Source organism: Manis pentadactyla, chromosome 13 (genome assembly GCF_030020395.1).
Source record: "Manis pentadactyla isolate mManPen7 chromosome 13, mManPen7.hap1, whole genome shotgun sequence".
In the NCBI taxonomy this organism is placed as follows: Eukaryota; Metazoa; Chordata; class Mammalia; order Pholidota; family Manidae; genus Manis; species Manis pentadactyla.
Window position 1 is genome coordinate 7,663,871 of NC_080031.1, and position 27,565 is coordinate 7,691,435.

Sequence of the window (27,565 nt, forward strand, 5' to 3'; positions counted from 1 at the left end):
CCAGAGAGGGAGAGTGGGCATGTTCATAAATCTTGGCTTCCCCCGGGTCTGAATAAAGACCTTCAAATTAATCTGTTGTTGGGTGTGAAGTGGTTTCATCACAAAGGAGGATTCTGATTCATGAATCCCTCTGACCTTTCTTGGAGGGATGTGGTATTGGTTTTTTCCAGTGAATTTAGGGGAAAACTGATGCTCAGTGTTGAATGAATGAGGAGCAGCGTGGGTCCACCTCAGAATTTTGGGGTCAGCCACCCCTCTTCTGCTCTGTGGCAGGCAGAGGCGGCACCAACATCTATGAATGACTCTGAATTTAGGGACACACAGGTCACGCATCTGCCTAGAGAGAGGAAAGGACAGTTGTCCTCTGATAGTGGACAAAGGATCCTAGTGTTTGGCTAATTGGCTCACACTAAGGCCGGCATCCAGACAGCCTATCCCTGGTTCCCTAGGCCCCTTCCTTGTGCTCCACGTTTTCCTGATACCTGAACTTCAAGTCATCTCTCTGGGAGTTGGTGGTCTGGTTAAGAAGGAAGGTCTGTGTGACGACTGGAGGGCTGCGGACATTCTACAATCCTTGAACCATTTTAGGTCATTCAAATGAATAACAGTGACAAGGCCAAGTATGTTTCTGTTTTGAAGCATTAGAGAGATTATTGCCTTAAAGACTAATTGCAAAACCTAATAGGTGTGGGAACGCTGATGGGTGACTTCCATTTTTAATTTTTCTTATCACTAAGCTACCTAATCCTGTGGGCCAGGGGAAGGGGACCTGAGAAAAAGAGTCACCCTTTTTATCTTTATTAATTTAAAGAGCTCTTGACTCCTATGGGGCAGCCTTACCCAGTGGCCATGGTTGCACAATTCACTCATTCATCCAACAAAGAATTTTCAGTCCCTACAGTGTGCCCTGCAGGGTGCTGGAGACACAGTGAGGATCATGACTTGATTCCTGCACACCAGGGGCTCAACAGGGTGCTGGTGGCAAATCCAGACAAAGCAATCCATTCCTGCCTGCTCAGGGCAGCACTTGGGGATATTATAAAGGAGGGAGAGCCATAGGCTTGTGTTGGAGAAAGAGCAGCAGTTATGCATGGGAAGAGGAGCAGAAAGACGTCCAAATGGGGGATGCTTTTTGTGCAAAGACCCTGGGATGCACTTGGGAAAACCCTTGGTGCAAGATATCTGTGCCCAAGGGAAGGCCATGGCTGTTGTTGCCTGTTGGCTCAATACCACAAGGAGAAGAGGGAGGGGAGGGAAGAGGTGGTCATTTAGCCCAAGACAATCCTCAGCTCATCCTGACTGCTCTTCCTTCTCTGACTTCCACCTATTAACAGGTGGGAAGATTTCCCAATAGGATTGAGTCAGGAGCCCTCTCCAAATGGATAATTAGCCAAAGAAAGTACAAAAGAAGTAAAGACTAATCTTGCATTTGTTAAATTGAAATCAGTAAAACACAGCATCATGAGGGGGGCATAATGTAGAGAACCAGAGTGCAGTCCAGACAGTCATTTTGTCTTTAGCTGCCATTAGGATGCTAATTTGAGGAGCTATTTGATGCTTTCAAAGATAACTATGAAAATATCAGGGAGTGGCAATAAATGACAAACCTACATAGTTCACAGGTCACTTTCAAATGCAAAAGTATTTTTACCATTTGTGCTGGTATTATGTGGAATTTGAAAGTGTGAAGCACAGATTCCATTTTTTTCTGAATAGGTGTCAGAACATCAAAGATAACACCATTGGCATTGAGGAGAACGGTGTCTCCCTCACCTGCCGCTTTCATGTCACCGTCTTTAAGTTCATTGGGGATTATGATGAAGTGCACCTTCACTGCGCGGTGTCCCTCTGCGATTCAGAAAAGTACTCCTGCAAAATAGTAAGTGAGAGTGTGAGGAGTAAGTGCCTAGCCTTCTTCTCACTGCCTCAGCTTTCCCACACAGGCATCACGAAGGCCAGGAGTGGGGTGGCTCTTCGGAGTTCTTTGGGGCTCACAGCTCCTGGGAGTGGCTGCATTCGAGTCATCCTCAGATGCTTGGGAGTGGCGGTCATCTTTGGTATGACAGTAAGAGAGAGAACACAGTGGAATGATGCCCACTTACTCTTCTCTATCTCTGAAATGTCAGTCTGGCACAACACAGACCAGGGCTTCCCAAACTTCGGCGCTGTTGACCTATGGGAGTGAATCAGTCCTTGTCGTGGGGCGGCCTATTTATCGTGGGCTGTTTGGCAGCATCTCTGGCCGCTATCCCCTAGATGCCAGTAGCACCACCTCCCAGTTGCTACACCGAGAATGTCTCCTGACATTGCCAAACGGCCCCTGACGAGCAAAGTTAGCCCTATTTGAGAACTGCTGCACCGGAGTCTGCCGGAGGCAGGCCACTTGAACCTGAAGCACACAGTGGGGCCAAGCGCCACTCCACTACAGAAGCACACTCCCGGCTCAGGATCCACTTCCTCTGGGTGTTCTTTAGACATTGATTATCCCACAGCTCATCCAGATTCACACCGGGGCCTGAGGCTCTGCAGGTGAGAAACCAGCCCCCTCTTCCAGGCCAGCCTTACATCCCCACCATGTATGGCTGTGTCGCTAAGGTCTTGTTGCACTGGTATCTGGTCCCTAATTTAACATTCCAGCTCGACGCTTACTCCATGTTTGCAGAATGGAGATGTGAATTATGGTCAGAACCCTTACAGATGCGGCTGCATAAATTATTGTCCAATGCGATACACCAGTCCTCATTCCTGGGAAGGGAGCCTCTATGAATCTAATTCCAGTGTGGAGAATATATTTAATTCTGTTCGACATAAAGCCCAGAGTCCCAGGGGACTCCGTGATCAAGAATGCATTGTTTCTAATTAATCTGAGCTGTGATAGTGCTTGAGGCTGGAGCCACTGTCTCTTTCGGAGGTGGACGCATGGTGAAGAATATGTTATCAGCTTAATTGTGTGACATTTTCGCTCTGGTGTTCTGTCTTTCAGAATTGCCCACAAAATTCCAGGATTGCCACAGATTATACCAAAGAACCTAAAGAACAGATCATTTCAGTGGGACCTATTAGGAGAAAAAGTACGTATGTTCCCAAAAACACAATATAAATTATTAAAACAATGGGATTTGAAGGTTTGGGCTAACTCTTGGGTCTGTTTCACCTATGATGTGAAACCGGAGGTTGAGGACACCGGTTTGGGGACACCAGTTTGTGAAGACTGCCAGCTGCCTTCAGTGGAATGAAATCTTTTCACTGACTCTTAAAAACTCACATGAGCATTGGACTTTTCTTTGTCTGGTTCTTTAAAGCCTGGTCCTTAGGTGGGAGCTAAAGAGTTGAACTGTCTGCTGCTGATTTGACCCATGGCTCTTTTTCAGGGCTGGACTGGTGTGAGGACAACGGGGGGTGTGAGCAAATCTGCACAAGCCGGGTGGATGGGCCTCTGTGTAGCTGTGTGACAGGAACCCTGCAGGAGGACGGCAGGAGCTGCAGAGGTAACGGGGCCATCAGGGCCGGCAGCGGGGACACAGGAAGTTCTTCGCCCTCAGAGGCAGACATGCCTGTGTGCCACCCATCCAGTCAGCAGCTGACCTCTGAGAATTCCAGGCATTAAGAAGGGAAGATGGGGAAAACGCCCAAGGAATGCTAGCACCATTTTGGTTTTCTTAAACCTTTGGGTCCCTGGTCTTTTATCTAAAAGATGAAGGTAACTTAATGACAAAAAATGTTGGCCAGCCACTGAAGGACCACGCATTGGCCTTAAACCTGCCCGCCGAGTCTACCTGGGCTGTGGCTGGGACTGGGGCATTTGCGCCAACACACGAGAATTTCTGCAACAGCCTTAGTGCCTGGTCTCCCCGAGCCCCCAGGAGTTAGTGGGGGTCCACTGAAGGTTGGGTCCACTTCTCTGCTGCCCAGTCAGGGCCTTTTGGATAAAGTGGGTTCTCGGCAATTAGGAAAGTGGGTCCCGTTTTCTCAGTTGAGGACTGCAATGATGTCTCATACCTGATGCCTATCAAACAGGCTCTTTTTTTTTTTTAACCCCCGTAGTGCTTACTATGTTCCCCTCTGTTCACAGCCTCTGATTCCTCCATTGAACTTCAAGTTTGGATGCTGCTTCTCATCATGACCCAGATTTCATTGTGGCATTTTGTCTATCAATCAGGCACAACCTCATAATCAACTCCAGGTTGCTATATAAAGTACTGTCATTTAGTTCAGTTCCCTGTAGGATAAAAAGGTGTGTGCCCTTAAGTCAAAACCTCTTTGACAGTGTCCAGCTTCACAACGTGATACCGCCTGCCTTAAACGGTCAGAGTTCCAGAAATGAGTGGAATTCCAAGCTCCTCTTTCAGAGTATGCAATGGGGCTCCTAAAAGCCTGTCGTGGAAAGCATATATCTTGCCTAAAATTTCCAAAACAGTTTCCACCAGAAACTATGATTCACCTAAAAAAACAGTAATGGAAAAATTTCTGGTTAGAGATGTCTGATCGGAAAGCTGACCAGAGAAATCTGTCAACCCAGTGTTGTTTCTGGATCAGTTTTTACAGAGAGAGGGCCCGTTGGAACCTTCCAGCAGTGACCGGAAGGCTCGGCTCCCTCTATGGAGTCTTTCCGATGTTTGGAAGTGCCTGACCCACGATATGCATGTGTTGCTCCCTTCTGTTCATGATGAGTTCTTTCTGTACCTTCGTGTCCTCCATCCTTGCCACGGCAGCCTGACCACTGCGTATATTGTTTGCAGACCTGGGGAACACGCCCCTGTCACCAATCTTACCCCCTCAGACCCAAACCTGTTCTTTCACAAACCAACCAAATAATTTTTAATGTGTTTTTTGCTTAAATAAACTTTGTGTTCAAGTATTCTCATTACTGGTGGCTGGAATCATTCTTACTAAGCTCTGCATACTGATAGCATGCTCTGAGTTAAAAAGCAGCAGCAGCCACACGAGGCAGGCCCACTGGCAGAGCTGTAGCACATTTTGTTACGTTGACTGCTCGCGTGTGCTTACAGAGCATTAGCGGGGCATTCAGGTGCCTGCAGAAGAGAAGCAGGCAGCCTCCTCGTTTGCACGTAGTACATCAACACACATTTAGTGTAATTAACTACAAATGGAGGGCCTGCTAAATATATCCCCATAGTGCCTCTCCTTCTAAGGGCAAAATCAAAGTAAAAGCCACTTCAAGTTTATTTTGAAGTTGTTTTTGGATTTAAGCTAATGGCATTTTTGTACTTTTTGGGGAACTCTGTGAAAAACCGAGCAGAAATCCTTAGCGTCATCGGATGGGGTGTGGGCACGGTTCCTGTTGCTTACCTGTGAGAGGCACTGTGTCACACTGCCACCAGGCTGAAGAAATGGGGTGCAGATGAGCTGCTTTGCTCTTCCAGCCCTCTGGGAGGGTCAACAAATTCTAGCGTGTCTTGGCAGTCACATGCTCTCTGGCTAAGAGGACAATTGGTATTGATGGAGAAAAACATGCATCTGCTTCAACCCGGACATCTTACGATCCTTTGGGAAAATGCTGAACGTTGAGATGGATTAAGGAATGAAATCATCTATTCTAGGTGAGGCATAATACTTCTTCCTCTTGAGACAGAAACTGGTGTCACGCTTGTGTTCTGCTTTCGTGCACAAACCTCAGCTGCAGACGGCACCCACTTCGAGAGCAGAAGGGGCAGAGCTACTGCCGTTCTCGCTCGCGCAGTTGCGTGGTTTAGGTTTCCACAGTCAGATTCCGAGCTGAACATCAGAACGTCTTGTTTATTTTGTACTTGGTTTCCTGAGGTGAATCTGAACTAAAAACATACAAAGGAAATGTTTTAATATTTAATGGCTTCTCTCTATTGATTTTCATAAAAAAGTCAACAGAATTTTCTAAATTAAAGACTATAATTTTGGTTTTTTTAAGCTTTTAAATTAAATCCTTTCTTGCCACACTGTAATTCTTGGTCTTTGGTCTTCTCAGCTGGTTGACATGTGTAACTGGTCTGTCATCAGGATAAGCTAGGTTGTGGTGCCCTAACAGAAAATGGCAGAATCTTGGTGGCTTAAACAACTAAGGTTTCTTTCTTGCTCATGCCAGCAGCCCTGATCCTCACTCTCACCCTGGGACAGAGGTCGATGGAGAGTTCATTATCTCCTTTTTCTTTCTCAGAAGAATTTATCGAACCATTATCCCTTCCCCATAGAACTATAGTACCACCTTTATCATGTATCAAGTTTCAGTCTCTGTGGCTCTGTTTATGAGCTCTCGATTCTCTTGTATTGGTTTATATTGCTGTTCCTGTGTCAGAACCACATGTTTTTTTATTGGGATATAATTGACATATAACTTCTATTAGTTTTAGGTGTACAACATAATGATTCAGTATGAGTATATATTGGGAAATAATCAACACAAGTCTAATTAACATCTATCACTGTCCATAGTCACACATTTTTTTTCTTGTGATGAGAACTTTCAAAATCTACTCTCTTAGTAAATTTCAAATATACAACACAGTACTGTTAACTGTAGTCACAAGGTTGTCCATTACATCCCCAGGAGTTAATTATTTTATAATTAGAAGTTGATACCTTATACTCATTAAGCCCACTCCTTAACCCCCATTTCTGGTAACAACCAATCTGTTCTCTGTATCTATGAGCTCATTTTTTTAGGAGTCCGTGTATAAGTGAGATTATGTACTATTTGTCTTTCTCTGATTTACTTCATCTAGCACAATGCTCTCAAAGCCCATCCATGTTGTCACAAATGGCAGGATTTCCTTTTTTGTGACTGAATAATATTCCAATGTATATATCACATTTTCTTTATCCATTCATACATTGATGGACACTTAGGTTGCATCCATATTTGGCTATTGTAAATAATGCTGCAGTGAACGTGGGGGTGTAGCTATCTTTTCGAGTTATTGTTTTCATTTCCTTTGGATAAATACCCAGAAGTGAAACTGTTGGATTATATGATAGTTCTTTTTTTAATTTTTTTAGGAACCTCCATACTGTTTTCCATAGTGGCTGCACCAGTTTACATTCTCACCAATAGTGCACAGGATTTCCTTTCTCCACATCATCACCAGCACTTGTTATTTCTTCAGACGTTGTTATCTTTTGATGCCACTGGGTCGATACAAGGCTTTGGGATCCACCTCAGGAAGAGGGGAGAGTGTGGAGAATCACACCCCAGAAGGGACTCATATCACTACAGTTCCCATTTCATTGTGCAAAGCAAGTTACATGACTTTAACTTCCAGTGCAAACTTCCCATAAGCCTGGAAGGCAGAAGACCTGGAAATGTGTGGTCACCACTGCCTCTCTATCTTTGAGTCAATCACTCCTGTATGTGTTAAGGAGAAATACTTCTGCAGAACTAGAAACCAATAGGTGCCTTTGTGGTCTAAAACGTGGAACTAGAAGATGATTCTGACTCTCCTGCTCGTTCCCTGCCTGAAACAAATCATTCTCTATCACAACACCCTAACTTTACTCTCTATAAAATGAGAACATTAAGCTTCTTCTCACATATTCTTATGTTATAAAATGACACTCTACAAATGCAAACCATAGGAGAGTATTTTTTAAGTAACTCCAGAACATTGCCTTTTCCTGCCACTCAAAAAGATTTGCTTCAAGGAAGGGATGGTGGGGGGGGGGGGGTTGCCAGGGGGCGAAGTGACAAATGCTTAGCAAAGGTTTAAAAAGGAAGTTAATTGGGAATCTTATTAACTTGCTATTCATCTGTATCAAAAGAAACAACATCTTGGGGTCTGGCATTTCTACCCATTGGCAATTCTGTATTTGGTTTCTTAACCCATAAGTAGGTATGTGCACTACTCAAAATCTTAATGGCAAAACTTGAGAGCACTAATTGTTTCACATTGTCTAATATTATAGCTATTTTTAGAACCATCTGACATTTAGTGGGAGCTTGAACCCTAATAAAATATCTTTCAACTGAAGGAATTAATTATCAAAAGACGACAATCATGCCGATTAAGGGTAATGAAGAATTACTTATTTACTAATTCTGAATTAATTTAACATCTACCCCATTCTGCACCTTCCAGCATCTCTCCTAGGTCTCTGGGGGATTCCTACACCCATCTACACAAATATGTCACTGCAATTTGGTCCTGGTTAGGAGAGCAGGATGGCATTTCCCAGTTGCCCTGGTACCGGGAATCTGCAGCACCACCTGGTGGAAAAGAAAATCCAACAGCTCCCTCTAGCGTTCTCTTGCAGGAAATCCAAATGTATATTGAACCACACCAGTCAAAACATGATTTCTCCCCATCCTCGAAACCTTAGATGCAGAACATTACCAGAACACAGCTTTAGCGAACACATCAAATGTCAAGGACACTTTCTGGAGAACAGTGTGAGATTTATTTTTATGCACACAGTAAGCATCATTCCAGGAAAATACCAGCTCTTGGCATCCCATACAAATTTTGCCCTTAATATCTATTTCTCTCAAGGTTGACAAAAATAGCTGTCAGGAAAAATTAAGTCTCTCTCTAAAATGTTGAGAAAGAAGCAATCTGATCAAGAAAAGCCCATGAAATATTTAGTGGTCTTTCTTTTCCCCCAGCAGAATGTGAAATACTTTCATAGCATTGAAAGCACAACAGCAGTAAGTCTGGTCTGACTAATAGAAGGCTCCCTTCATGATGGGTTAATTATGTTTGCTGAAATATGACTCTCACATAAGACAACATCTCCATGACAGAGGGACAGATCTCTGTGTCCATGGATAGAAATAAAACGCAAAAGGCGAAGGGGAGGGGCGGAAGATGGCGGCGTGAGTAGAGCAGCGGAAATCTCCTCCCAAAACAACATATATCTATGAAAATATAACAAAGACAACCCTTCCTAGAATAAAGACCAGAGGACACAGGACAATATCCAGACCACATCCACACCTGAGAGAACCCAGCGCCTCGCGAAGGGGGTGAGATACAAGCCCCGGCCCCGCGGGAGCCGAGCGCCCCTCCCCCCAGCTCCCGGCGGGAGAAGAGCAGGCAGAGCGGGAGGGAGACGGAGCCCAGGACTGCCGAACACCCAGCCCCCGCCATCCGGGCCAGAGTGCAGGGCCCTCGATACTGGGAAAACAGGGCAGCAAGAACAGTGAGCAGGCACTGGAGGCTGGGCGACAGAGGACATAAGAAAAGCGCGCGACCATTTTTTTTTTTTTTTTGCTTTTTTGCTGCTTTGTTTTGGCGAGCGCTTTTTGGAAGTCTTAAAGGGACAGGGACCCCAATATTAGGGAAACAGGGCAGAAAGACCGGTGAGCAGAGGCCTGAGGCTGGCACCGGAGAATAAAGAAAAACGAACGACCACCTTTTTTTTTTTTAATTAAAAATTATTTTTTTTTTTTAATTAAAAAAATTTTTTTTTTCTTGTTTTTTTTTGTGGTCGTTGTTTTGTTTTGGCGGGTGCTTTTTGGAAGTCTTAAAGGGGCAGGGCGGGCCACTTAATCCAGAGGTAGCGAATCCGGGATCTCTGGGCACCCTAACCCCTGGGCTGCAGGGAGCAGGGAGGCCCCTTACGGAGATAAATAGCCTCCCAGCCGCTCCTGCTCCAACGCGACACCACCATTTTGGAGCAGCTGCCCGAGCCAGGCCACGCCCACAGCAACAGCGGAGATTAACTCCATAGCAACCGGGCAGGAAGCAGAAACCCTGTCTGCGCGCAGCTGCGCAGCACAAGCCACTAGAGGCCGCTGTTCTCCCAGGAGAGGAAGGCCACAAACCAACAAGAAAGGAAGTCCTTCCAGCCGTCACTCGTCCCAGTTCTGCAGACTATTCCTATCACCATGAAAAGGCAAAGCTACAGGCAGACAAAGATCACAGAGACACCACCAGAGAAGGAGACAGACCTAACCAGTCTTCCTGACAAATAATTCAAAATAAGAATCATAAACATGCTGACAGAGATGCAGAGAAATACGCAAGAGAAATGGGATGAAGTCCGGAAAGAGATCACAGATGCCAGAAAGGAGATCGCAGAAATGAAACAAACTCTGGAAGGGTTTATAAGCAGAATGGATAGAATGCAAGAGGCCATTGATGGAATTGAAATCAGAGAACAGGAACGCATAGAAGCTGACATAGAGAGAGACAAAAGGATCTCCAGGAATGAAACAATATTAAGAGAACTGTGTGACCAATCTAAAAGGAACAATATCCGTATTATAGGGGTCCCAGAAGAAGAAGAGAGAGGAAAAGAGATGGAAAGTATCTTAGAAGAAATAATTGCTGAAAACTTCCCCACACTGGGGGAGGAAGTAATCAAACAGACCACGGAAATACACAGAACCCCCAACAGAAAGGATCCAAGAAGGGCAACACCAAGACACATAATAATTAAAATGGCAAAGATCAAGGACAAGGAAAGAGTGTTAAAGGCAGCTAGAGAGAAAAAGGTCACCTATAAAGGGAAACCCATCAGGCTAACGTCAGATTTCTCAACAGAAACCCTACAGGCCAGAAGAGAATGGCATGATATATTTAATACAATGAAACAGAAGGGCCTTGAACCAAGGATACTGTATCCAGCACGACTATCATTCAAATATGACGGTGGGATTAAACAATTCCCAGACAAACAAAAGCTGAGGGAATTTGCTTTCCACAAACCACCTCTACAGAACATCTTACAGGGACTGCTCTAGATGGGAGCACTCCTAGAAGGAGCACAGCACAAAACACCCAACATATGAAGAATCGAGGAGGAGGAATAAGAAGGGAGAGAAGAAAAGAATCTCCAGACAGTGTATATAACAGCTCAATAAGCAAGCTAAGTTAGGCAGTAAGATACTAAAGAGGCTAACCTTGAACCTTTGGTAACCACGAATTTAAAGCCTGCAATGGCAATAAGTACATATCTTTCAATAGTCACCCTAAATGTTAATGGGTTGAATGCACCAATCAAAAGACACAGAGTAACAGAATGGATAAAAAAGCAAGACCCATCTATATGCTGCTTACAAGAAACTCACCTCAAACCCAAAGACATGTACAGACTAAAAGTCAAGGGATGGAAAAACATATTTCAAGCAAACAACAGTGAGAAGAAAGCAGGGGTTGCAGTACTAATATCAGACAAAATAGACTTCAAAACAAAGAAAGTAACAAGAGATAAAGAAGGACACTACATAATGATAAAGGGCTCAGTCAAACAAGAGGATATAACCATTCTAAATATATATGCACCCAACACAGGAGCACCAGCATATGTGAAACAAATACTAACAGAACTAAAGGGGGATATAGACTGCAATGCATTCATTCTAGGAGACTTCAACACACCACTCACCCCAAAGGATAGATCCACTGGGCAGAAAATAAGTAAGGACACGGAAGCACTGAACAACACAGTAGAGCAGATGGACCTAATAGACATCTATAGAACTCTACATCCAAAAGCAGCGGGATATACATTCTTCTCAAGTGCACATGGAACATTCTCCAGAATAGACCACATACTAGGCCACAAAAAGAGCCTCAGAAAATTCCAAAAGATTGAAATCCTACCAACCAACTTTTCAGACCACAAAGGCATAAAACTAGAAATAAACTGTACAAAGAAAGCAAAGAGGCTCACAAACACATGGAGGCTTAACAACACGCTCCTAAATAATCAATGGATCAATGACCAAATCAAAATGGAGATCCAGCAATATATGGAAACAAATGACAACAACAACACTACGCCCCAACTTCTGTGGGACACAGCAAAAGCAGTCTTAAGAGGAAAGTATATAGCAATCCAAGCATATTTAAAAAAGGAAGAGCAATCCCAAATGAATGGTCTAATGTCACAATTATCAAAATTGGAAAAAGAAGAACAGATGAGGCCTAAGGTCAGCAGAAGGAGGGACATAATAAGGATCAGAGAAGAAATAAATAAAATTGAGAAGAATAAAACAATAGCAAAAATCAATGAAACCAAGAGCTGGTTCTTCGAGAAAATAAACAAAATAGATAAGCCTCTAGCCAGACTTATTAAGAAGAAAAGAGAGTCAACACAAATCAACAGTATCAGAAACGAGAAAGGAAAAATCACGACGGACCCCACGGAAATGCAAAGAATTATTGGAGAATACTATGAAAACCTATATGCTAACAAGCTGGGAAACCTAGGAGAAATGGACAACTTCCTAGAAAAATATAACCTTCCAAGATTGACCCAGGAAGAAACAGAAAATCTAAACAGACCAATTACCAGCAACGAAATTGAAGAGGTAATCAAAAAACTACCAAAGAACAAAACCCCCGGGCCAGATGGATTTACCTCGGAATTTTATCAGACATACAGGGAAGACATAATACCCATTCTCTTTAAAGTTTTCCAAAAAATAGAGGAGGAGGGGATACTCCCAAACTCATTCTATGAAGCTAACATCACCCTAATACCAAAACCAGGCAAAGACCCCACCAAAAAAGAAAACTACAGACCAATATCCCTGATGAACGTAGATGCAAAAATACTCAACAAAATATTAGCAAACCGAATTCAAAAATACATCAAAAGGATCATACACCATGACCAAGTGGGATTCATTCCAGGGATGCAAGGATGGTACAACATTCGAAAGTCCATCAACATCATCCACCACATCAACAAAAAGAAAGACAAAAACCACATGATCATCTCAATAGATGCTGAAAAAGCATTTGACAAAGTTCAACATCCATTCATGTTAAAAACTCTCAGCAAAATGGAAATAGAGGGCAAGTACCTCAACATAATAAAGGCCATCTATGATAAACCCACAGCCAACATTATATTGAACAGCGAGAAGCTGAAAGCATTTCCTCTGAGATCGGGAACTAGACAAGGATGCCCACTCTCTCCACTGTTATTTAACATAGTACTGGAGGTCCTAGCCACGGCAATCAGACAAAATAAAGAAATACAAGGAATCCAGATTGGTAAAGAAGAAGTTAAACTGTCACTATTTGCAGATGACATGATACTGTACATAAAAAACCCTAAAGACTCCACCCCAAAACTACTAGAACTGATATCGGAATACAGCAAAGTTGCAGGATACAAAATCAACACACAGAAATCTGTGGCTTTCCTATATACTAACAATGAACCAACAGAAAGAGAAATCAGGAAAACAACTCCATTCACAATTGCATCAAAAAAAATAAAATACCTAGGAATAAACCTAACCAAAGAAGTGAAAGACTTATACTCTGAAAACTACAAGTCACTCTTAAGAGAAATTAAAGGGGACACTAACAGATGGAAACTCATCCCATGCTCGTGGCTAGGAAGAATTAATATCGTCAAAATGGCCATCCTGCCCAAAGCAATATACAGATTTGATGCAATCCCTATGAAACTACCAGCAACATTCTTCAATGAACTGGAACAAATAATTCAAAAATTCATATGGAAACACAAAAGACCCCGAATAGCCAAAGCAATCCTGAGAAAGAAGAATAAAGTAGGGGGGATCTCACTCCCCAACTTCAAGCTCTACTATAAAGCCATAGTAATCAAGACAATTTGGTACTGGCACAAGAACAGAGCCACAGACCAATGGAACAGACTAGAGAATCCAGACATTAACCCAGACATATATGGTCAATTAATATTTGATAAAGGAGCCATGGACATACAATGGCGAAATGACAGTCTCTTCAACAGGTGGTGCTGGCAAAACTGGACAGCTACATGTAGGAGAATGAAACTGGACCATTGTCTAACCCCATATACAAAAGTAAACTCAAAATGGATCAAAGACCTGAATGTAAGCCATGAAACCATTAAACTCTTGGAAGAAAACATAGGCGAAAACCTCTTAGACATAAACATGAGTGACCTCTTCTTGAACATATCTCCCCGGGCAAGGAAAACAACAGCAAAAATGAGTAAGTGGGACTATATTAAGCTGAAAAGCTTCTGTACAGCAAAAGACACCATCAATAGAACAAGAAGGATCCCTACAGTATGGGAGAATATATTTGAAAATGACACATCCGATAAAGGCTTGACGTCCAGAATATATAAGGAGCTCTCACGCCTCAACAAACAAAAAACAAATAACCCAATTAAAAAATGGGCAGAGGAACTGAACAGACAGTTCTCCAAAAAAGAAATACAGATGGCCAACAGACACATGAAAAGATGCTCCACATCGCTAATTATCAGAGAAATGCAAATTAAAACTACAATGAGGTATCACCTCACACCAGTAAGGATGGCTGCCATCCAAAAGACAAACAACAACAAATGTTGGCGAGGCTGTGGAGAAAGGGGAACCCTCCTACACTGCTGGTGGGAATGTAAGTTAGTTCAACCATTGTGGAAAGCAGTATGGAGGTACATCAAAATGCTCAAAACAGACTTACCATTTGACCCAGGAATTGCACTCCTAGGAATTTACCCTAAGAATGCAGCAATCAAGTTTGAGAAAGACAGATGCACCCCTATGTTTATTGCAGCACTATTTACAATAGCCAAGAATTGGAAGCAACCTAAATGTCCATCAATAGATGAATGGATAAAGAAGATGTGGTACATATACACAATGGAATACTACTCAGCCATAAGAAAAGGGCAAATCCAATCATTTGCAGCAACATGGATGGAGCTGGAGGGTATTATGCTCAGTGAAACAAGCCAAGCGGAGAAAGAGAAATACCAAATGATTTCACTTATCTGTGGAATATAAGAACAAAGGAAAAACTGAAGGAACAAAACAGCACCAGAATCACAGAACTCAACAATGGACTAACAGGTACCAAAGGGAAAGGGACTGGGGAGGATGGGTGGGTAGGGAGGGATAAGGGGGGGGAGAAGTAGGGGGGTATTAAGATTAACATACATGGGGGGGTAGGAGAAAAGGGAGGGCTGTACAACACAGAGAAGGCAAGTAGTGATTCTACAACATTTTGCTATGCTGATGGACAGTGACTGTAAAGGGGTTTATAGGGGGGACCTGGTATAGGGGAGAGCCTAGTAAACATAATATTCGTCATATAAGTGTAGATTAGTGATACCAAAAACAAAGCAAAAAAAAAAAAAAAGGGCAGTTCCTGTGTGGTAACCTCCAACGAGTTCTACACAAGGGTATAAAGGGCATATAAAAGTGTAGGCAAAGGGTCTGTTTGTGTTTATACAGAGGATCAAAGCCTAATTGGGCTACCCCGAAAATGAACTAAGATACGATATGAAAAAGAACTTCCAACATCTGCACTCTCTGGAAGACTCATGCCAGAAGATGATCATCAAAAAACCCCAACAAAGATCCACGCACTGCTACAGCTGTAGATGCACTCATCCCACCAGTTCCTGGACTTGCCATGGGAATGAGGAAGGAGATATCTAAGCTGGCCTGTGCATACAGTAAAACAACAAATTGGACTGGATCTATACTGTTGGAACTCAACCAAGAATTTGGAGAAGTGCAAATTGTAGCGCTCCAAAGTCTTACAACTAAAAACTATTTACTGTTAAAAGAACATATGGCATGTGAACAGTCCCCAGGAATGGGTTGTTTTAATTTGTCTGATTTCTCTCAGACTGTTCAAGTTCAGTTGGACAATATCCACCATATCATAGATAAGTTTTCACAAATGCCTAAGGTGCCTAACTGGTTTTCTTGGTTTCACTGGAGATGGCTGGTAATTACAGATATGCTTTGGTTATGTAACTATACTCCTATTATGTTAATGTGTGTGCGCAATTTAAGTAGTAGCTTAAAACCTATACATGCTGAAGTTACTCTACAAGAAGATATGTCAAAGAAATAATCAATCTTCCCATGTTTTCTGCCGCCTGCTACTTCTATAGCTTTTCTTCTTCCTTCCTAATTACAACCCTTAAATAGAATTCGTGCCTCATATCAAATTTACCGAGTATCATAATTCTTCCAAGTGGTAAAGATACCTCAAGACAAATGCTGGGCATAGAAGCCACAGGGCATAAATATGCAAAGAAGTAAAAAGCTAACTTTTTCAAACAATAAGGCTTCTCTCTCACTTACCAACTTTACATTTCCCTGTATGGCCCCGGAAGATGACTGGTTAGCCAGAGACGGGTAAGATTCCTCAAGGGAGGAACAACCTAAGACAGGCACAGTCGCAGGGGGGCCATCAGGTGAGAAATTGGGGATCAACAGAGGTGAGGCTTAGAACCTCACCCCCCCTGTTCTGAGAGAAATCTTCTGCATACGTGGATGTTTTATTGCCCTTGTCTAGCTTGGATTAACACATAGCCTACAGGCACACACCTGATCATCTACATGTGCTCTCTTACAACACTAAACTATGTTTTCTACCTTTATCTTGTATCTACCTACCACTTCAGCATTTTATTAAAAATAATAATAATAAAGAGAGAATTGTGGTATCCACATATAAATCAAGTATAAAAACCAAATGAGTATTCATATTTGAACTGACTGTTTAGAGTTCATAATGCATGAGCAAAACCGAAAGTTTCTGTGATGACTGCCCTTGTACTGTTCACTATGTAACTTATTCATTATGTAAGAATTTGTTCTCCATGTAAGAACTTGTTTGTTATGCCTCAGAAGATTGGAGACTGACGAAAATTAGGCTTGAGGTGGATTAATGATTGTGCATTGAGCATTGACTCCCCTATACAGAATTTTATTGTCGTTAACAACCATTTGATCAATAAATATGAGAGATGCCCTCACAAAAAAAAAAAAAAAGAAGGACAGACTTCCAATGGTAAAATAAATAAGTAACCGGGATGTAATGTATAGCATAAGGAATATAGTCAAGATATTGTAACAGCCTGGTAGGGTGATAGCTGGAACCTAGAATTATGTATATAAATGTTCTACCACTGTGTTGTACACTTGAAACTCATGTAATGTAATACTGTGTGTCAACTACCCTTCAATAAAAAATAATTATTAAAAAAAAAAAAATCAAATGAATAACCATATCTGACTTGATTGTTTATAGTTCATGATGTGTGATCAAAACCGAAAGTTTCTGTGATCTGACTGCCCTTGCACTGTTCACCACATAAGTAAGAACTTATTCACTATGTAAGAACTTGTTCACCATGTAAGAACTTGTTTGTTATGCTTCAGAAGATTGGAGACTGTTGAGAATTAGGCTTGGGGTTGATGAATGATTGTGCATTGAGTCCCCTATACAGAATTTTATTGTTGTTAACAACCATTTGATCAATAAATATGAGAGATGCCCTCTCAAAAAAATAAAATAAAATAAAATAAAGTTTAAAAAAAAATGCACTATACATAAAAGAAACATTGGTAAAGGGCAAAGGCAAGCCATGAACTTGGAGAAAATATTCACAATGCACATATCAAAGAACTCATATCCAGAATATCTAAAAAACTCCCTTAAATCAATAATAGTCAGTTGATTAAATTTAAAAATGGACAGAAGATTTGAATGAGCATTTCATAAAAGACGGTACCTAAGGCATCAAAAAGAATATGAAAATATATTCAAACAATCACCAGGGAAGTAAAACTTAAAAGCACACTGAGATACCAAAATGTGCATAAAAGAAAAGGTCAAATTTAAAAGTAGACAATACTAAGTCTTACAAAGGATGTTCGGCAACTAGAATGTTTGTCTTGCTGATGAGAGTATATAATGGTGCAAACACTTTCTGTAAAAGTTCTTGGAAGTTTCTAATAAAAACATGTATATATTTTCCAAAAAAAAAAAACGCAAAAGGCTCGTCGTTCCATGAAGAATTCAGCAATCAAATTCTGTTTGCTACGGAAACAAATGGAAGAAGAATGTTCACTGCACATTTTGTTGTGTCTGTTTGCCTGTAGCCTCTGGGTTAGCTTTTTTATTTGTTAGCATAAAATATGGATTGTGAAATAGTTTTGAAACTCAGATAGTCTGTCAGTAGATGAAATCACAATACCTTGTGGTCATGCAGCGCTCTTTCATAACGAATGCTTTCCTGTGTGTATTTAATATTGTTCAGTCCTAAATCGTGCGGCATTTTGACAGAGCAATTAGTGGAAAAGTGTAAGTTGAAGTGATACCATAGATGGTATGAAGTACCAACTAAAGAAAAACAGGAGCGCATTCATATATGTGAGCAAATTTAGTAATTTTCAAATTCTAATGTGGCATATTAGAATGAAAGAAGCCTTCTAAGAACAAAGAAAGCTTGTTACAAAATCCTGGCTTTTTTTCTCCGCCCTCAACTCTTAAATTTCTTTGTGGACTAGGTTAAGGGTACAAAAATCCACTGATATTATGCTACTGTAGTTGGGAAAAAATATATTATTTTATTGAAAGGGATAATATATTTAATTACTTTAGGTCTACAAAATCTTTTCATTGGTTCTATCCAGAATTCAAAGAATTTTTTTTTCATTTAAAAACTATATATTCACATAGAAATAGGCTATTAATTATATGTTAACCAAAGGCAGAATATGCATGGCCCCTGGTATTTTCCTCTTACCTGTCATAAACATTCTTAATGCAACTGGCTGTCCTGGTCCTTAAAAGGAGTTCACGTATCTACATGGATCAATCGAATCAAGGTATTACACGTGTGTATTCAACCACACCAGCCACCAGTCCCTGTGCTGATGACTGCAGAATGCTGTTAAGGACTATCTACCTCCAGGCAAGGGAGGAGGTTTGCTTTCCTGAGAAGTCTTGATCAGAAAGCAATTTGGCAAACTAATTCGACAAGGCAAAAATAACTGAACATATACTGTGAAAACATCTAGGTGTTGTATCAGAATATTCAAGGCACAAAATGAGAAGAGTCGTGCCAGTACTCTGAATATTAATTCGAGCTTAGCAGAATCTAGAGATGCTTGGCTACTGTGGATTTTGTTCACATGTCCCATGTGTTAAGCATATTCTAATTGTATTTTTACCCTGGTTCTTTTCTTAAAAAACTACTTTTGTTAGTTAACTTTAAGTGGAATCCAAGAACTAAGTCAATAGAAGGAGAGCAATCTTAGTCCCTCCATCTGAAACATCTCCTTGGACCACAGTGAACAATTTACTCAATAACTGCAATCAGTGTAAATGTAGTTTTTTTTAAGAAAATGGCCCTGAAAGCTCAAGGCTGCCTAAATCATAGAGAAATAACATCATCATACAATTTGAAATGCTTTTTATTTTAGGAAAAGCAGTTTCTGACAGTCACAACACATGAGGACTTTGTTGTTATTTCCAGGCACAATATTCCAGGAACACAAATTCATCAAAAGTCAGCTTTCCTGGTAGATCCCCAAAGAGACACCAGTGACTCACAGAAGCCAAGAGACATCACAGCCACATCAGTGTCAACTCTCCTATCCCCACTGCCTTAGGGTTTTCCATGCTTATGGGGAGGATGGAACACAGAACTTAAAATTGGGTGGCGATTAGAAATATTTCATAATCAAATGTGGCTGTATTTATAAGTCTTCTATCAGAAAGTATCATTCTGGGGTTCTTAAGTCACAGAAACAATAACAAAAACGACAAAACTTCTCATCTTTCAGTCTCGTCTTAGAAGCGGGTTCATGAAATGCAACCTCCAAAACATGAGCTTGAGTCATTGTTCACTGGCCAAGGCTGCTGCTATGGTGATTTTATTTGTATAAACAACTGAAAAGGCAAGCATTTTCACCAGTTTCTCAATTATTTATTCCAATCCTATTCTGGGTTTTTTCCTCTCGAAGAATGTAAATGCATGTGGGTTACAAAACGAGAGTGGTGTGACTTTTTAGTTCTGTGAGGGTGGGACAAGGGGTATTTCCTTCCAGGAATGTGACAAGGTGGCAGGGAGAGTGCAGAGGGCTTGGGCTGGCCCTTACAGCTCATGGGGGCTTGAGGGCGCCAAGCTGGGCAGATCACAGATCACTATGAAGGCATTCTCCTGCTTCCTGAAGTGTCCCCACCCCAACAAAGGGAAGTTTGTTGTTACTAAAACTCCCAAGCAGATTTTATCAAAAGGTAGGAGAAAATGATCTTAATTCTCTTTCTGAAATATTTGAAAATACCACAAGAAGAACAATGACACCCTCAGGTTTAATTCAGTGAGTAAAAATCTAATAGAATCCAGAACCAAGAAATGAAATGTGAAGACAGGCATACCCTGAGGAAGAAAGTTTGAATTTAATAAAATATTCTTTGTAGACACTAAACTCATGTAAAGAAAAGAACAAAGTGTCTTGATGCAATTACCTTTGGGATAAATGCTTGATTTTGTAAATTAAAAAAAAACTGAACTGATTACATTGAACTATAGGTAAATAAACATTAAAGCCAATCTATAATATACATAAGAAACACCAATAATGATCTCGAATGTGGTAAAACTGTGCCCTTGGCCTTTCCCTTTTGCCTGAGTCCCAGTCGTTAAGGGCAGCTAAGTTTCCACTAATTCTACAGGTGTGTGTGTGTGTGTGTGTGTGTGTGTGTGTAGAAATGTAAGGTCTCAGGTTGAGTTGCAAGGACAGAATCTCATATGATGAATCTTAAAATTTGCAGGAGTATTTACTCTAAGCTTTCCTTCTCTAAAATATGTAAGTATTTAGCAAAACCTCTATTTAATTTCTCCTGAGTTAGATGGCACTAGGAATCTATTGTTCAAAATCCATTCAACTCCATTTTTTATGTTTTCAGATTCTCAAAAAATTCCCTGGCTTCCCCTGCCAGCTTGTCTAGTTTGTCATGATAACATGCAAGACCTGAGAGACAGAAAGGAAATTCTGAGGTTTTTCTTATGGAAGAAATATGGTCTTCTCAGTCTGATCTCAGAGAGAAATGGAACCCAAGACTTTCATTAAGCCACATGACATAGAGTGCTTGGCAGATACTAGAGAGAAAAGTCTTCTGAGGCAAGAAGAAAAAAAAGAAAAATTCCCATCCCTAAATATTAGTGTTTTTTCACTTGTTGTTTTAGGCAGAATCAATGAACTGAATCAAACATCTCCTTCAAAGTAATTTAGAAACAAACATGTATGTTGCTCTATTCGTGTGTATTCCTCAGGGGTGCACCTTAGTGGAAAATCTAAACTCATGAGCTAAAGACAAATTCCAAGAATAGCACTGACTTCGAACCGGGACTGCGGTTGTCCTTTGCAATAAAGTGTAAACACACTGGACACTTAGAACCTGGCTCATCCAGCCTGAGCCCTTCCCTGTGGGTTTCGAAGAGTCCTCGTACAGGCAGCTCCCTGACCGTTTCCTCCTGGTATCCTTAGGCTCTGATGACTCGGCATGTCAGTCTGGCTCCTCTGAGCATGTCTGATTGTAGAAATAGTTTAAAAAGGAACCGTGGTTAGTTAACTCTAAAGATTAGAGTGTTTCAGTCAACTGAAGAATTAAGACTCTTTTTTTAAAGAAACTGTTTTGATTCACATACCATATATAACCTTGTGGTGAGGCCTTTTACTCTATTATTTCCTTTAGTCTTAAATGAGCCATTAAAAGAGTTATTTCCTTACTTTATAGATGAAGAAACAGTGGTTAAAGATGTTAAGTAACTTGCCCAGAGTCACTTTATCTGATTTCATGGAGTATTTGATGCAGCTGAAAGAGGCATTGCCTGGGGTCTCGTCTGGGCATCTCAGTAAACAAAATGCCACGTATGACCTCCTTTATGTCATCCATCCTCACTCTGTTTGGAGGACGGAGGCCAATCAACTACTTACTGCCATTTCAGGGTTATCATATGGATTACCAAATTTTTTTAAATTTTAGGTTTTTATACTAAATTTTACACTAAAATTCCACTGAACATGAATCTTACTGGTAGCATACTAGCTCAGAGCACAGACTTGAAGTCAGATAGATTCTGGGTTTGAATCCTAGTTTTGCCTTCATTCAGCCATCAAATCTTGACCGAGTCCCCACTTTGTGCCAGGTGTTAGATCAACAGTGCTAAGTGAGAGCAGATTTGGCCCTGTCCTCACAGGATTCGTAGTTTCGTGGGGAAGAACAGTAATAAACAGGCAAACTTCTTCCAATGGAGAAAAGTCCTATGAAGAAAACAAACAGGATGTCACAGGGAACCTGGGGGTGGGGCGTTCATTTGGACACAGTGGCTGAGCAGGCCTGAGATGGTGTCATTCCAGCCAAGGTTTGAGGGGAATGAAGGAACCAAGCAGGGATGGTGGGGGTGGTGTTGGGGGGAGCATTTGCTGCAAGGGAGGATGTTAGGGGAGGGGATGTTAGGGTGGATTTGTTACAGTCAATGAACCTACATTAGCACATTATCACCCAGAGTCCATAGCGCACATTAGGTTCCCTCTGGGTGTATGTTCTGTGAGTTTTAGCAAATGTATGATGACACGTACCCATCATTACAGCTTTATACAGAATAGTTTTATTGCCCTGAAAGTCATCTTGCTCCCCATTTACAGTTAAAAAATAATTCCAAATACTATATGGAGGAAGGATTTGGAGATAGAAAGAGAGGAAGCAGGGAGAACGAGGGTTGTATGAGGTCAGGGCTGGATTGCTGGCAAAAGCTCAGGGACAGAGGCTACGGGAGGAAATGGAGGGTGTGGGGCTGCAGTTTGGAGGAAGAAGCAATGGGGCTAAGTCAGGAATCGAGGCTGAAGAAAGACAGGAATCAAAACTGCTTCTGATTTGTACAACTGGAGAGCTGGTGATGTCATTTACTGAGATGGAAAAACTTAGAAATGGTTTCAGAGAGAGAGTCAAGTGTTCGGTTTTGTACATGTGAACATGAGATGCCTGCCAGCGATCCAAGAAGAGGTGTCAAGTAGGCAGCAAGACACATGACGGGAACACGTCCGACTAGGCTGGGCTGGTGATAAACCACATATAGGAATCAATTCATTTAGATGCCATTTTAAGCATAAGACAGAATTGAGAGAAAAGAGAAAAAAATAAATGAAAGGGACCTCAATTTCAAGGGGCCTGAGAAACCACAGGATCAAAATTTTGGATTAGGGAGAGGGAGAAATTACTAAAGGAAACAGAAATAGCCAGAAAACGCCAAAGAAACCTCAAGAGCAAAGTGTGACTGATACCAAGGGAGGACAATATTTCAAGTGGCACAGGGGCCCCCATTTTGAGTGTGAGGAGATGTTAGGCCAATTATTTAATCTTTCTGAGAAACTACAAAATCTATAAAAGAGGGTTACTGTTACTTCTCCCCTATGGCTTTCAGAGTATTTAGTGAAATAACAAATCAAGGCCACTTATCACAGGGCTCTGTGTGTAATAAGTGTATAATAGGGTTTTTCTCTATCTTCATTATTTCAAAGTCTTCAATTATCCTTGTATTGCAAATGGGCAGGAGAGAAGCTAGTAGAGAATTGTGTTTATAAGAATGCCAGTTAAATTGGCTTTTACTATTTCTTTTTCCTTAGTGACATTAGAAGTCATTTAAAAGGTATGAGAATACATTTTTCTTGCGGTAAAACACTACTTTGCAAGGTCAATGAGAGGATACTATGAATTACTTCAAAACCTGTTTTCCTTGTCTACCATTCCCTAATACAATGTGGTTGTTCTATGAAGTGGAGGAGTGGGTTTTTTCCCCCAGTTAATTTTAACTGCAATCTGGGGAGGGACCAAATCAGCAGTTATTAACATCTTACAAATACCAGCCCACTTACTATAAAAGTGTTCTTATAGCTACCTCTATGGGAATATTCTCCAAAGAATTTGCTGGTGTTTCTGAATGCTGAAGTACCATTTAAAAAGGAAAATTATCAGGCATGCAGGCTTCCCAAAAAGGCATGAGAAATTAAAAGCTATTAAAAACAGTGAAGCATTAATGAAAAGAAAATAAGCAGTTTTCATTTTATTAAAGATTATGTAAACACCCTCATTTCAGACCCATTATTATTATTACAATTGGATAGTTTTGCCAAAGGTATCAGCTGGTAGAAATATAAAGTGAAAATTTGCTCTTAACTAGCATTTAAGAGTAGAAGCCTCTACAAAATAGTGGTCCTTGCAAAGGTCTGTTAAGGCCTGTTGGACTGAAAATTACTTTAGCCTATGAAAATTCAACCAATGAGAATTTTAAGATTAAAGTAAATTTTCTAAGTTTACAAAAAGAATCCAAGAGACACGGAAGCAGGATCACTCCTCTGTGGTTCTCTAAACTGAACACTTGGAAATTTCCCCAATTAATTATAAAGATATATCTCAAAGTTTATATGGTGCCATGGAGACTGCTCTACAAGCAAAAAGAACAGGTAATTCTCTACAGAAGAGCTTATTGTTAGTATTTACCCAAGGAGTATAGGGTTAGTGGATGAATATCTAGGAAAGAGAAAGAGAAATGAACATGAAAGACTGTAAGATGAATGGGACCCTTGATCCCCAGTTCTGATGCTGCCCTGGGGCCGAGAAGAGCTAACACCCTGGTCCCTTCTCTCTCCATTTCTCCTCCTCTCACCCAGGCTCCGATTCACTCCCACTCTCTCCCTTCCCTTCCTCCCGGTGTATGCAACAGCTCTTTAAGGCAGTAGTGGGAATGTAGAAATAACCAAAAGAATAGGGTTATTTGGAAGTAGGTGAGAAAAAAGGGTAAGAATACATAATGGTATGAAAAATTAGATGTTTTTTCTACATGTCATGAAATCCTACAGAGTTGCTAAGGAAGAGCCACTTCTTTGGTTCTAAGATGCTTAGTAAACAACCCCAAAGTCACTCAATTGTCTGCTTAGGATAATTGGTCAATGAGATAGAAAAAAATAGGTATAATTATGTAGTAAGTCCAGCTAATGTTTCACTTCTACTGGGTTCTACAGATCCCTGGGAAGTAATGTTGTCAGCTGTGACACCCATTTAAACTAAGTTTCAAAGTAAATGGAACTAAGAAGCAGACCATCAAATTGTCACATGATACAGAATAACATAATTCTTCCCTATACTAAAAACAGAAGGAATTTGCTCCTCGGTGCACTCATAGGAGAAAGAATACCCAATACAGAATGGTAACAATAAGACACCACCATTTACTGAGTACTCACTCTGTACTAGGTTCTATGCTCTGCCTTCTGCTTATATTATATCATCAATTATATCTTCATTCTAGTTGCTGGCATGGATTTAAAAGGGCTGTTTCTTTCTTACAGAGCCCCTCAGTGCAAGTCAATGGCATTATGCTGAAGTTCAGTTCAGTACCCTTTCTGCACAGTCTGGGACACAGCTCTCTAAAGATGTGGCTTAATTGTTGTGTAAACTTAGAGCAAAATTGTGGCAGGTGAGCTCTTTGTATCAGAATAGCATGGAGGGTGTATTAAAAATGCATGTTCTGGGTCCTTCTCCATATTAACTTAATCACAGTCCTGGGGGTTGTGTCCAGGGCACAGCATTTTAAACATGTGCCTAGGGACTCCTAGACACCTCCAGTTAGAGAGATGCATCCCGAGGATTTCTTGAGCAGTGGTCCTCCAAATGTTTTCACTCCCCACTCAGTAAGACATTTTTTGAGCATGTCTCCACAATTTAGTATTTGTATTCATGCACAAGTTAGATATCAGGACTAGTTTACTAACATATTATGTATATTATAAAGCACACACAAATTGTAAAAGGATGAGGTTTTAAATAATTATGCAGTAATATCTTAGTAGGAGCAAAGTGATAGAATAAGCTTCATTATTTTTGAAAAGTTTAGATACTTACCCAGGAATTCTATAATCATCAGGCAAATACCAGCAGACAGGTAAGGTTTTTAGTCCTAATGTTATTTTTGCTTATGAACATGACATCTACTTTATTGACAAGCTTTAAGATGCATGTCTATAAATAATCAAAGACAATGTCCAAATACTCACATTGTAGAACTGTGTTTAATTAAAATTTTTGTGGTGAAATATATCACATAAATAAGAGAGAATGTAAAGATAAGGATTATAATAAACTGGACACTAATGTACCAACCACATAGGTCAAAACAGATTATTACTAGTATCTTGAAGTCTCCTCGTATGGACCTCCCCAGTCAAATCTATGCTCATAACCCTTCTCAAGGTAACTATTACCTTTTTAATCATTCATCTTTTCCCCTTATAACTTTACCACCTATATATGTGTATCCCTAAACAACAAATTACTTCCTTTTGCCTTTGTTCAACCTGTATATAAGATGGATCATACTGTATATATTTACTGACTTGCTTTTTTCCCTCAACACTGTCATTTTGAGGTTAATCCATGCTGATGTGTCTCCAGTATCCCATTAGAGGAATAACCCACCATTGATTTACCATTCTGTTATAGAAGGACATTTGAAATACATCCAGGTTTTTAAAGAATTATTATATTGCAAACAATGCTACCACCATGCACACTGTTTTTTCTCAAGGTATGTATCCAGGATGGGTCATGGGATGTTCGACTTTACAAAGTAATGCCAATAGTTTCCCAAAGTGATTTTTTCCATTTGCTCTTTTAACAATGAATGAGAGCTTCCATTGTTCTGTCTTCTTGACCACATCTGGTTTTATAAAACTTTTTTATTTTTGTCATTCCATCCCATGTGAAACAGTATCTGATGTTCTGGATTTACATTTCTTGATTACTGTTAAGGGAAAGTATCTTTATATGGATTTGTGAGTCGTTTTTGTTTCTTCGGTGCCATCTCTGTGTATGTTGCTCCTTTTTCTAATTATCACTCTTTTGGACTCAGAATTCTTTTATATTCTGGACTCTAATCTTCATGATTATATGTGTTTAAAATATCTTCTCCCAATTCGTGACCTACTGTTACTCTATTTTCTTGTAAGGAACACACTTTCTTAATTTTAATATAGCTTATCTGTTGATGGTTGGTGGCATCTGTGTGTTTGAAGAAATCCCTTCTTACCTTAAGTTCATAAAGCTTTTCTCCTATAAGTTTAAAATTTCAAGTTTTATACTTAAATATTTAATGTACTAGGATTGATTTTTGTGAGTGAGTGGAATACAGTCACTTTTCTTTCAATTTGGTAACAAAGAACCCAGGCGCCATTTATAGAATTTCCCTTTCTCCATTGTTTTGCAATGCCTGCCCTGTGTGCGTGGATTATTGCTGAACTCTCTATTTTATCCATTGGTCTATTTATTTATCCCTGTCCTAAAACTACACTGTCTTAATTACTACACCTTCACAATAAATCTTGATATCCAGACAGACACATCCTTCTATTTTGTCCTTTCTATCAAAAGTGTGTCTTGACTATTCTTCAGCATTTGTTCTTCTGTGTAAATTTTGGCATATAAAATTTGCTCTTCCAGCTCACATGCCTCAACACCCAAAAAACAAATAACCTGATTAAAAAATGGGTGGGATCTTAACAGACACTTCTCCAAAGAAGAAATTCAGATGGCCAACAGGCGCATGAAAAGATGCTCCACACCACTAATTATCAGGGAAATGCACATTAAAACCACAGTGAGATACCACCTCACACCAGTTAGGATGGCCAACATCCAAAAGACAAGGAACAACAAATGCTGGTGAGTACGTGGAGAAAGGGGAAACTTCCTATGCTGTTGGTGGGAATGTAAAGTAGTTCAACTACTGTGAAAAACTAAAAAAACTTTTAAATAGAAATGAAAGTTCTATTGAGGTTCCTCAAAAAACT

At 40.5% G+C, this 27,565-nt stretch overlaps 1 protein-coding gene and 1 long non-coding RNA gene across 2 annotated transcripts in view; one reads left to right on the forward strand and one right to left on the reverse strand.

Annotated features, from left to right (window-relative positions):
- Positions 1-5,316, forward strand: part of TECTA (tectorin alpha) — a 63,398-nt gene extending 58,082 nt beyond the window's left edge. The window contains exons 20-23 of the mRNA XM_036887626.2: positions 1,717-1,879; positions 2,984-3,071; positions 3,372-3,488; positions 4,073-5,316. Of these exons, the coding sequence (XP_036743521.2) occupies positions 1,717-1,879; positions 2,984-3,071; positions 3,372-3,488; positions 4,073-4,173 (469 nt within the window). The 3' untranslated portion in view covers positions 4,174-5,316. The remainder of the gene's footprint in view (positions 1-1,716; positions 1,880-2,983; positions 3,072-3,371; positions 3,489-4,072) is intronic.
- LOC118913564 (uncharacterized) overlaps positions 1-27,565 on the reverse strand; it is a 60,864-nt gene that overhangs the window by 1,613 nt on the left and 31,686 nt on the right. Inside the window, exons 3-4 of the long non-coding RNA XR_005025252.2 lie at positions 5,311-5,792; positions 1,774-1,869 (exon numbers count right to left, since the gene is read on the reverse strand). This is a non-coding gene — a long non-coding RNA (uncharacterized LOC118913564). The remainder of the gene's footprint in view (positions 1-1,773; positions 1,870-5,310; positions 5,793-27,565) is intronic.